Source organism: Zootoca vivipara, chromosome 14, assembly GCF_963506605.1.
Source record: "Zootoca vivipara chromosome 14, rZooViv1.1, whole genome shotgun sequence".
Classification (NCBI taxonomy): domain Eukaryota; kingdom Metazoa; phylum Chordata; class Lepidosauria; order Squamata; family Lacertidae; genus Zootoca; species Zootoca vivipara.
In genome coordinates this window covers 53,500,912-53,512,548 of record NC_083289.1, presented here as the reverse complement: position 1 = coordinate 53,512,548, position 11,637 = coordinate 53,500,912, and the positions used below count along the sequence as shown (strand labels likewise).

Here is an 11,637-nt window from a genome sequence, read left to right as displayed (position 1 = left end):
TGGGAGGACGGCGTCACATGGCTGGCGTCACCATCGAGGGCAGGCGCTGCGGCCGCGCACGCGCACACCGCACCGAGGCAGCGGAGTCAAGCTGCCTGTAAACAACGCCGAAAAGGAAGCTTCGCCGGCCGGCGGCTCTGCGCATGCCCAGTTGCACTTCCCCCGCCCGCTTCTGGTCCTTGGCTGCCTACTAGCCAGATGGAGCCTCCCTGGTCAGGCGCAGTCTACCCCTGGATTCTGGATAATTATTATTATTATTATTTATACCCCGCCCATCTGGCCAGGTTCCCCCAGCCACTCTGGGCGGCTTCCAACAAAATATTAAAATACAGAAATCCATCAAACATGAAAAGCTTCCCTAAACAGGGCTGCCTTAAGATGCCTTCTAAAGGTCTGGTAATTGTTGTTCTCTTTGACCTCTGGTGGGAACCACAGATTTCCCTCTTGGAACCACAGAGAGACCCCCTGAGGGTCATCTGGTCCACCCCCCCTGCAATGCAGGAATCCTCTCCTGTTTTATGGGCTTTCCATAAAAGGTGTCAGGTTGGTCTTTGGGGCAGGGGGACTATAGATGACTTCCCATACCGCAGGCAGCGTTGCCATCATAATATATTTATTTGAACCCCGCCTTTTCCCCTGAAGGGACTCAGGGAGGGTTACAGTTAAAATGGAAGCAGATAAACACATGGGAGGGGGCGGGGGGGGGAATAATTTAAAAGACAATGAAAGTTCATGGATTGAATTCACACTATAGATAAAAATACACACACAGTACACACAACAAATCTATTTAAGGCCATACAAATAATTGCCCCCCCCCCAATCCAGCATGGCATGGCACCAGCCCTTTCAGTAAAAGTCCTTTCCCAAGATCCTGTTGGAATGTTTTCAGCTGCTGGCAGGACAGCAAGGAGGGAGCCGGTCTAACTTCTCTAGGAAGGAGCTTCAGGGTTGTCTGGGAGCAGCCACCACCAAGGAGGCCCTCTCTCGCATCCACAAGAAGTGTGCCCCCGAAAAGCCGAAAAGGTATCTGATGAAGTGTGCATGCACACGAAAGCTCATACCAAAATAAAAACTGAGTTGGTCTTTAAGGTGCTACTGAAGGAATTTTTTTATTTTGTTTCGACTCAGACCAACACGGCTACCTACCTGTAACCCGAAAAGCCAGTTGCAGAGAAGGGCAACTGACCTCCTGCAGGGGGGCAGAAGCAGAATTCTGGGCTGAAAGGGGCTTCAAGGCAGATCCAGCAGAACTCTCCTTACAGTGAACCTGCAAAAACTTGTCCTGACAGGTTCTTGAAAAGCTACTTTCTATTATAAGAGAATGTTATGAAAAGCCATAGCAGGGGGATAAATGGACACCTCTAAATGTTAAGTAAAGCTGCGCACCTAATTTAAGGTTTTGGGAAAGTCAGCCTTTGCCTGTTTCTCTAGACTAGAGCTATGTAAGTCAATAGTGTTGCCCAGCATGGAGGGCACGCTTGGGTCTGGGCAGGTATTTGGTTGAGAGTAGACAAACACATGCCCCCACCTATATTTGTAATTCTTACAACCCCTTCCCATGCAGAATTAAGCATGGCTAAGTCTACTGAAATGCCCTACTTCTGCACAGGATTATGCTGCTTACCTATACAAAAATATGGCAGGATTCAGGGCTGCCACCAATCTAGTTCATCTATTGCTTAAAAGCCCACATTCCTTGATGCATATTTACCAGCTGTCCATCAGTGCTTTCCACAATAATGAAGAGAAGATTGTCAAAGGTACAGCTGCGCTTCAGCTTGGGGAAACTTTCAGCTTTCTAGAGCCAGCTTGGCTTTTGTAGCCAGAGATGGGTCTCAGCTGGAGAAATCAAGGCAGATCTGCCTGCTGTTTGCCTGACTGAGCCTCAAGAGGTCCAACTTCTTCCAATAGGATCAAATACTAAATAAATAATACCAAATTCAACAAAGAGAATAGTGGCAAGATGACCTTAAGCTGAAAATCAGAAGCAACATGGCACAAGGGATAGATATTGGAAAATATCTGTAACTAGAGAAGACATTTTGCATTTCAGAGCAATCAGTTCCTTCCCTTTCAAAATGCAAGGAAGACTTACCAAGGCCAGTCTGAATCATTCATGTGTCTTGAAATTAAGACAAGAGATTATTTCTCATTAGAGGGCTTGACAAGAGACTTTCTGCCCTCTGCTGCAGGCAATATGGAGGCGGACACAAACGCCAGGATCCTTCATTGTTAATTTAAGAGAGTTACAAGCCATATTACAAGCCTTTTGGCTTGACGTCTGTGGACAAGGCACTGTGGAACATGTGGCGTTATAGCTCTCCATTACCAAACGGGCCAATGGCAACATTTTGAAGATTGTCAAAGCATCAGGCCTCTCTACATCATCCTCTGAAAGTTAGAAGGGCTTGAAAGAGAAATAAATAGACCTTGTTTGAGCAAAGACCATTCAGCTCCTGAAATACACCCTCATTAACATATTGGCACTTGTGTGTAGTTCCTAGTGTCCGAAGCAGGACTGTGTATGCCCCAGGAATGTCTTCTGTAAACCCCAGGAGACAACTCCCCCCCCCACCCCCATTTCATAGTGGACTAGACCAAGACCCGCCCCGCCATCAGCAGCTATCAGAGAGGGAGGGAAACAGGGCTGCAGGGCCTCTTCATCAGCTCTGCTGAAAGACCAGCAACTTTGGGCTCCTCTCTTTAATGTACAGTATTTCTATTCCAGCTTGTCATTACAAGAAATCTATAACAAAGAATTAGTGCCTGAGTTTTCTTTTTTCCTCTGCCCAACCAATACCTTTTCCTTTTGTGCCATGTTTTAGATTGCTATCCTGAGGTCAGGGACTGTCTTATCACTGACATTTGTAAGTTGCTCTGCGAGTCTTTTTCTGCTGAAGAGCAGGATAAAAATGCTTTAAATAAAAATGCAGTCCTACCTGCCTTGATTTGAACATCCCCTTAACAGCAAAGTTAATTTAAGATTAAATGCCACACAATTTTAAGCTGTGATTTGTTGTTGTTTAGTCGTTTAGTCGTGTCCGACTCTTCGTGACCCCATGGACCAGAGCACGCCAGGCACTCCTGTCTTCCACTGCCTCCCACAGTTTGGTCAGACTCATGTTCGTAGCTTCGAGAACACCGTCTAACCATCTCGTCCTCTGTCATCCCCTTAACTAAATTAAGCTGTGATTTAGTTTCTGCTTTAAAACATGTGAAATATGTCAGATGGACACCAATATTTCTGAAAAAAGTATTTCACCCAAATTCACCCTGTGAAAGATACCAACCAGAGCAACAGAGCAATGAAGGTTCAAGTTTCACCTAACCAGCTGTAGACATGTTGAATAATGTAAGAGAAAGAAACCGAAGGCCAGTAAGCGTTGCTTTTTTGTTGTTGCTTTTACAGAAAATGCCAGACTGCTAATTTTGAAGCAAAAAAAGTCTGCAATTATTTTTTTGAAAAAAGTGTACTCGCACTGAAATCATACATATTCACATAAAAAGGACCCCAAGAAAACAGCTTACAAAACACAGCAGGGCTGCTCTCTCCAGACTCTCTTGCATAAGGAGGAGTTGCAAACAGATGTTCTGAGTGGAAAACCAGATCATGACATTTACCCTCCTGCGTAAAACCGTCATACTGGGTTGACAGCAAAAAAGAAAGATCCCATTCGTTCCAGTCAGATTAGCGTCTCCTCCTCATTCATACAAGATTATTTCTTTAAAAATAACAACTACCAGCCCCCTGTGCATCTTAAAGCCCAGGGCCTTCAAGGTCTCTCCTGGAGGAGGAATTGCACAGCCCCAGCAAAAAGTAAAGGTTGGTTCTCTCTGTAATGGGTGGAAAACACTCTTTCCCTGAAGAGAGGAGAAGTCCAGTTTCTTTAGCGGATCGGCCGATACGGAAATGCCATGCCTGGAATGAATGTCTGTACGGGGTGAGCTGGGAGAGCTGGAATTGCTGGGTGGGCTGCATGGGTGGGATACCCCAGGGGAGGTGTGTGGATGGGGGGGTAAAACCCAGGGGGCAAAGCACTGTGGGTGGGCTGCTGGACTGGACCCGAGATCACCAGCTGGAGCAGGCTGCAGGAAGAAGAAGGAGAGAGACAATTGTGGGTGAAGGCAGCTGGCCTGCTGAGGAACAGGATTCTACAGCGACACGAAGCAGCGCCTACTGGATCAGGCCCATGGCCCCTTTAGTCCAGCATCCTGATCTCACTGTAGCCAACCAGGTGGGAAACCCAGTAAGCAGGATTTGTGCACAAGAGCCCTCTCCACTCCTGTGGTTTCCAGCAACTGGTATTCAGAAGCATCACTGCCTCGGACTGTGGAAGCAGAGCCAAGTCACTGTGACTAGTAGCCAACGATAGCCCTGTTCTCTAGGAATTTGCCTAATCCTCTTTTAAAGCCAGCAAGGTTGGCAGCCATCACTGCCTCCTGTGGGAGGGAGTTCCGCAGTTTAAATCCGTGCTGGATGAAGGAGCACTTTCCTTTTGTCTGCCCTGAAACTTCCAATGTTCAGCTTCACTGGATGTCCATGAGTTCCAGTGCTAATTTAGGAGAGAGGGAGAAAAACATTTGACTCTCCTGGCAGCTAAAAATGGCCCTGTTTTCATGTACAGAGATGGGATTCAAGCACCCACAGTGGTGTCCTTGAACCATTAGAAGTAAGGAAGCCATTTGCAAAGCAGGGGTGTATATGGATTGCCAGCAGGGTGGCGCTGAGTCCTGGCTGTCCTTGTCACAGACAGACAGTAAGGTGGGGGGGAGAAAGAGTTGGCTCCCCCGCACTTTTGTCATTTTCACTTTCCTGTGGAAGCACAGCTTGCCAATTTACACCTTTCTGCTTTTGTGGGTGTCTCTTGGACAATACTTCTAGGGAGGGCACAGCGGTTTCAGTTCCGTTGTAAACACAGAGCACTGACTTACTTGTTGTGCGGCAGTCTGGCGCACACCGTCCTCAGATCCTCTGGAAGGAGAGAACAGAAGAAAATGGAGGTGGAAACAGCAAGACAAAGGGGAAAGCTCTCTCCTGGGGGGGGGGGGCTCTGAACTCTCGCTCAGCTTCTCCATCCCAGACCCATGGGGAGAGCTGCTCTTCAATAACACAGCAACCCTGGAGAAGCGAGTTGTGGAACTGTTGTGGCAGAATCATAGGGTTGAGAGGGACCCAAAAGACCATCTCTTCCAACCCTATGCAAAGCAGAATGACAACTAAAGAATCCCCGATAGTTTCGACCTCTGTTTAAAAACCTCCAAGAAAGGAGTCCTTCCGTGGGAGTCTGATTCCACTGTCAGGAGAGGCATGCCTGGAAATTCACATCCCTGTCCTGAACAAGGAGGGGGAGAGATTAGGAGAATTGGGGAGCAAGAGCACTAGGGAGAGTCACAGAGGCCGCCGGTCAGCTGTCGAACAGCGAGCAGGACCCCCTGATGTTTGGTTCCAATCCTGATAAATCAGCAGAAGAGGAAGCAGGTGCGTTGCTGGCTGGGATCCACTTTTACCGTACAGTGGACCCTTGGGTTATGTTACCTTCAGGTAACGTAACTTTCGGGTTGCGAATGTGGCAAACCCGGAAGTGTATACAGTACTTCCAGGCTTCGCCCTCCGTGCGTGTGCAGAAGTGGCGCCTCTAGATGTGGACTTTTCGGGGTACGTACGGACCCCCGGAATGAACTACGTTTGTATCCGGAGGGTCCATTGTTATTTTTTTACTATCAAAACGTGTGACCTGCCCTTCTTCCCCAAATGGTGTCCAGGGCAGCTAGCAACATAAAACCCAACAAAACCACACACAGGGCGCAATTGTTAGAAACCCCTTCAAAGGGTGAGGGAAGGGGATGATTCTTCCTTTCCTCTGGCAGGTGAGAGTCCCAGCCAGATGGCATTCTGCTCCCTGGGCACTTGGGAGGGATCGGGGCAGGGAGCTGAGAGATGGTCAAGTGTGCCCCGAATGTGACCCACCGTCACACACAGAGAACCAGGGCTGATGCAAAAGGGGGAGGCAGCCCAGCTCAGCAGTTTATCTGCACAGGCCCCCAGACTGCAGAGGGCGTGACCTCTGGACAACAGCCTCTCCACCTTGGCTGGATTCATGCTACACTGGAGGAGAGGGCAACAGCCAGAGAGCAGGGGCTTAGCTGCTGCACAAGTGCCAGGGTCAATCCCCGCCGTCTGCAGTTGAAAGGATCAAGTAGCAGGCAGCATTGGGGAAGATCCTAAAAAGTGGAGCAGGATTCCCCACCATGTGCCGCTTCCCCTCTGGATATTTAGACTCCCGGACACCTTGGCCAACGGTAAGGGATGGTGGCGGAGGAAGAAGTTGCAGCCCAGCAATATCTGGGAGGAACCACACTGAGGAAGTCTGGAGTAGGCAATTCTGGCCCAGATGGACAAACACTCTGACACGGCCTAGACGGCTTCTATTATCTCTCTGTGCAGCTCCTTGAATGCCCAAAGTCTCCTCCCCACCTCCTTGCTACTTCCCCGCACCTCCCGCCTTGCCTCGGCATAGTCTTCCGCCGGCTTGCGCGGGCTCACTGGTGGCTGCCCCCAGCACCTACCTCTCGTGCACAGCAGCGCTCCTGACGCCATGGCCACTTGCAAGGCCTGGGCCAGCCGGTCGAGAGCCAGCTCGGTCTCCTTGGTGGCGTTGAGGGGGTTGAGTTCATCAGAGAGCCTGCTCATTTCCTCCACGAGAGCCACCACGTGGTCGAAGGGCACCAGCCCCAGGCGCCCGTACAGGTTCTTCTCCGTCAGGTGCCCCTGCAGCATTATCAGGACCTGGAGGACGCTGAGGTGCAGCTTGGAGTACAAGGGCTGGCAGCCCTTGTCCAAGATGGTAGTCGGGTCCTTGGCAAGTTTCCCTCCCGGGTGGCCGTTGGAGACGGGGGGCTTCCTCCGTTTGTAAGCCAGTGGAGCTTTCACGCACCAGCGGATCAGGCCACTGAGCGGTGTGAGCTCCAAGAACCCAATGGGCAGGCTGGCCGCGATTGGCGTGTTTAGGAAGGTGATGAGGATCAAGCGGGGGTCCTCGAAGATCCAAGACACAACCATTTCCAGCAGGTCTGGAGGCGGGATGAGGTCATCTGGAAAAGAAGGGGAAGCCAGCTTTGGCGACCATAGAAATGGCGGGACTGGAAATTGCAGCTGGGGCTCGCCAATGCTTGGCACTGGAACCGGAGCCTCCCACACCCGAGTGTGGGCTGCAGGCTGCTAGGAAAGGGGCATGCTGTAGATCAAGGGCATTCCAGGCTCTGTCTCTTCCCAAGAGAGTTGCTCAAGTGTTTTCACATTTATTTTAGAACCAGCAGCCTCCCAGCATAGGCTGGGAATTCAAAGGAACCCAAAAGATCAGTGTAGTTTTCAAAGGTTCAGTCAGCCATCTGGATTCAAAATGATGTCTCATTGTATCCAGACACAAAAACCTGCACCTTGATCACATGTAAAATTTGGTTCCGATATCTAAAGAAACATCCAAATGCACTGCAAACAAACAGCTTTCCAAAATATTGTTGTTTGTTGTTGTTTAGTCATTTAGTCGTGTCCGACTCTTCGTGACCCCATGGACCAGAGCACGCCAGGCACTCCTGTCTTCCACTGCCTCCCTTCCAAAATATATAGTAGATTATTTGAAACATTCGTATCCCACCTTTCGACAAAAGGGTCAAGGCAGCTCACAACATTTAGAACACAGCAACTGCACTGCCAAAAACAAAACTTGAGGAGATAAAATCTAAATGACAGAGAGCTTTAAAACCAGAGCTATCACATACCAAGCAAAGCAGCACTGAAAATACCTGGAGAGTCAATCATACACATCGTAGTCTCTGACTCTGGCCCTGCCCTGGAGTAAAGTTGCACATGCACCGATCTTCATGTATCATGTCTTGTGCCTTTTCCAATGGCATTGGGCAGCTTCCGGCGCTTCATTTGGAGGAACTTACCTGACGACATGTCGTACAGCATGGTGACCGATGTAATGAACTGGCAGCAGAAGCGAGGACTGGCACTGAAGATCTGCTTGAGGGTCTGGACGGAGCCTGGCACTAGACTGCAGTAGTCATCAACCAAGGCTTGGGCCAGCCGCATGCAATAGACTGCTGGCGTCCGCTGCAAAAGAGACGCACGATTAGCCACCAAGAGAAACTGTGGGGAGCAGCGTCGACGAAGCCACACACAGCTTGGCTCCAGCAAAACGTATGAAGGCATCAGTGCGAGTGATGCTGGCTGCGCCCCAAGCTTGTTAATAGCCTTGAAGATGAAGAGTTCAAGGATCTGCAGCCCCTAAAGGCTCCTGAGTGAGCCCAACAATCACGGAATAAGAGCACTGGTCCTTCAAAGAGGATCAGACAAACTCACGGAATATAAGGCCATCAATGGCAGATGCTAGGAATCACAAGTGGGGAAGAGCTGCTGCTGCTGCCCTCAAGTCCAACTTGCAGGCTCCCTGTAGGCACCTAACTGGCCACTGTGAGAACAGGATGCTGGGCTAGATGGGCCTTGTGCTCAAGCAGGGCTCTTTTCATGGGTGATGGGAGCTGTAGCGAAATACTGGAAGACCCCACGCTCCTAGATTTGGTGCCTTTCTGAAAGGTGCACCCCAGCCCAAGGCCCCATTCTGAATTAGAAGCTTTGCAAGAGCAGTATGAGGAATGCTGTGCAAAGATGTGACCTGGACAAAGAGGTCATTCTATCTCATGTTTCTGCATATATGCCAGCAGGGTAGGGTCCAATTCAGCCTTGCCCAATCCGATGCTGTCCCCCCCCCCCCCCGGGCAGGTGGCACAGTAGTCCCCTTGCTGAAATGAAGCAGGTCTAGATCTGGTCACTGCCTGGATGAGAGGCTGCCTGGAAGCTCCTCTAGGAGGGAAGGCAATGTCACATGCATCTGGGGTAAACTCTCACCTGCAGCCACGAAGCTGCACACTCTAGGACAGGCACTCTGCACACAGCTACCGCCATCGAGACGAGTTTCCCCAGCAAGGCCATTCTGCTGTCATCCGTCTTGTTCCCTTGCGGGCTGAAAAGGGAGGAGAAAAGGATCTGCCGGACAGAGTCCTTGCTTTGCTCCTGGAAATAATTGCACATGATCTCCAGTAACTGAAGCTCCTGCAGTGAGTTCAGCCTCTGAAAGAAAGGGAAAGAAAAGTCTGTGAGCCAGAGCCAAAGCGCCCCCACCCCCCGCAGGAGGGTCCTTTCCAACCACATCCCAGTCATCACCCAGGCTGGCATTATAGCATCAAAGAAAACAAGAGGACTCTTTTCATATGTGTATCTTGACCAAAGACATTTATTTGGCTATTTCATATTTAAAAACACTACCCACCAGTTTTCCTGGGACAAATGTTAAGATAGCTGGCCGGTAATGCCAGGATCTCTCTGGATGGCCAGGGATTGTGGGAGATGTCATCCAAAATACCTGGAGGGCCACAGCTTGAAATCTCCCCTATCTGATTTTCACAGAATAACCTTGGAACTACTCCGTCAGATCAATGACCTACCTAGTCTGACTGACAAACAAGAAACCTTGAGGAGTAAGAGTTGGTGCCCCCTCTATCTCAGTGAGGCCCTCCTCAGCAATGGCACTGGCTATCCTTTTATGATATGGCACTATACAATTATTATTTTTATAAATAAATAAGGTAAATAAAAATAGGATACAGCCAGCAGGACAGATGTTGAGCTCCGTCTTCCCCAACAAGGTACTTTGACAGATGAGCAGGTTGCACACCTATTAATCACCTGATTTCACCTTTGTGACCCCGCTTGACCTCTAGCAGAGTTTGCAGGCCTGGATGCTCCCCACCACTATTCTAATCAGACACCAGCCCCACGTGAGATGGCGGAGAGATATCCTCAAGGGTGGCTCCTAAAGGCAATTATGAGGCCCCAGGTGGAGAGGAGCAATGTTGGCTACGTGACCCTTGAGGGGGCTTGATGTCCAACGACCTACTTTAGGTGGGGAGTTGCGCTCCTTGGGAACCTGGAAGATGAACTCCTCCAGAAGCTCGATGGGGCCTTTGTCCACAATGGGGAGCGGCACGTTCTGTAGCTGGCTGCTGAAGTAGATGTCCAAGTGGTAGAGCACTTCCTTGGCGGCGCTCAGGGCATCCCGGCGGAGCAGCGAGTGGCGGATGTCGCTCATGGTTTTCCTGCAACAGCAGGTCCACACGAAATATATATATAAAATTGTCCAATAGCACCTTAGAGACCAACCAAGTTTGTTCTTGGTATAAGCTTTCGTGTGCATGCACACTTCTTCAGATACACAGGAGGTCCACACATTATGCTTCGCAGCTTTCTTTCTAAAAGAGCTAGAGACTTCCTTTTTTGAAATGAATGCTCGGAGTCTGGGGCCTTTCATTGGTGCAATTGCTCCAACAACAACTCCTTTATAAATACGGCCATATTGGAATCCCAGCGATTCCTACTACTGTATGTAGTGTCCAAACAACTCACTTATCAATCACAGCTCTGACTTCACTCATTGGCTAAAATCACTGACAGGAACAGCCAGGCTGGTCATTTAATGTAACCTGGTTTTAAAAAGTGCACATTATGCTTCATAACTTTCTTTCTAGAAGGGCTAGAGCAGGGATTCCCAAACTAAGGCCCAGAGGCCGGATGCGGCCCAGTCCCACCCCCCAAATATAGTCCGGCCCCCCACAAGGTCTGAGGGACAGTGGACCGGCCCCGTGTTGAAAATGTTTGCTGACCCCTGGGCTAGAGACTTGTTTTATATTTTTAATGAAGGCTCAGAGTCTGGTACTGCTTTTTGAGGGTGCCAATTAAGTTGGTGCCCCCCTCCCTAATGGGCCAGGCCTCCACTGACTTTAATTAGGGAGCAGGAGAAAGGAAAAGTGGAAACAACACAACAGGCCAATATTAGAATTCAACAAAACCAGTTCATTGTTTGTAGTCATGTTCAAAAGTACCCTTCTCAGTTAACAATGCAGGGGACCCAAAGAATCCACCAGGGCAGAGGACTACAGGAATGAGGGGACCTTATTGATTATCATTATATTTATGCATTTCCCCCTGACAGGGATTCAAGGCAGCTTGCAGATAAAATAGGAACAGTTAAAACATAGAGGTTGGGGAATAAAATAATAATAATTAAGCATTAATAAAATTAAAGCCATATACGTAGAATGAAAGATCCATTAAGCACATCCAGAAAAGTGCAATAAATGCAGCTCAGTCGGCGCCCTTATTTACCCCCTGCCCCCCCCCCCACCTTCTATCTTCTCCCACAGGGTGCCTTCCAGACATTGCTGGACCACAATTCCCACCAGCAGGGCGCTAATCTGGGGAGTCTGGCCTACACGGCCCGACTAGTTTTCCTCCTGACAGTCCTGACCGGAGATGCTCGAGAACCGGAACGCGGGACTTTCTGTCCTGACTCGACCCCGCCCAACACGGGTGTCCGGTTCACACGTGCAAAGGGCCCGCCCTGACGCGCCACCCCCAACGACTAGGGCGACGTGAATGGTCGCGCCGTCCCGGGCGGCAGCGGCCTCACCTCTTCGCCCGCCTCCCGCCCCAGGAGCAGCTCCTCCGAGGGTGCCTCAGGCCGCCATGTTCGGGCCGCTGTTGGCGCTGCTGCCGCGGAGGCAGGATAGGGACGG

At 50.0% G+C, this 11,637-nt stretch overlaps 1 protein-coding gene across 1 annotated transcript; it reads right to left on the bottom strand.

Annotated features, from left to right (window-relative positions):
- Positions 1 to 771: 771 nt before the first annotated feature.
- On the bottom strand, positions 772 to 11,637 carry INTS15 (integrator complex subunit 15). Its single transcript, XM_035132200.2, has 7 exons — positions 11,532 to 11,637; positions 9,963 to 10,161; positions 8,915 to 9,136; positions 7,954 to 8,119; positions 6,571 to 7,095; positions 4,936 to 4,975; positions 772 to 4,089 (listed from the first exon to the last, which is right to left on the bottom strand). Exons 2-7 carry the CDS (start codon positions 10,152 to 10,154, stop codon positions 3,891 to 3,893), a joined length of 1,344 nt encoding a protein of 447 aa, XP_034988091.2. The 5' UTR covers positions 10,155 to 10,161; positions 11,532 to 11,637; the 3' UTR covers positions 772 to 3,890.

What these genes read in the sequence shown, in the direction of transcription:
- INTS15 (XM_035132200.2), bottom strand. Translation starts at nt 10,154, where the DNA reads ATGAGCGACATCCGCCACTCGCTGCTCCGCCGGGATGCCCTGAGCGCC. An exon ending in GTGCAGCTTCGTGGCTGCAG is followed by an intron (nt 8,120 to 8,914) that starts GTGAGAGTTTAC and finishes TCTCTTTTGCAG; the next exon opens with CGGACGCCAGCAGTCTATTG. An exon ending in GCCAGACTGCCGCACAACAA is followed by an intron (nt 4,090 to 4,935) that starts GTAAGTCAGTGC and finishes TTCTTCCTGCAG; the next exon opens with CCTGCTCCAGCTGGTGATCT.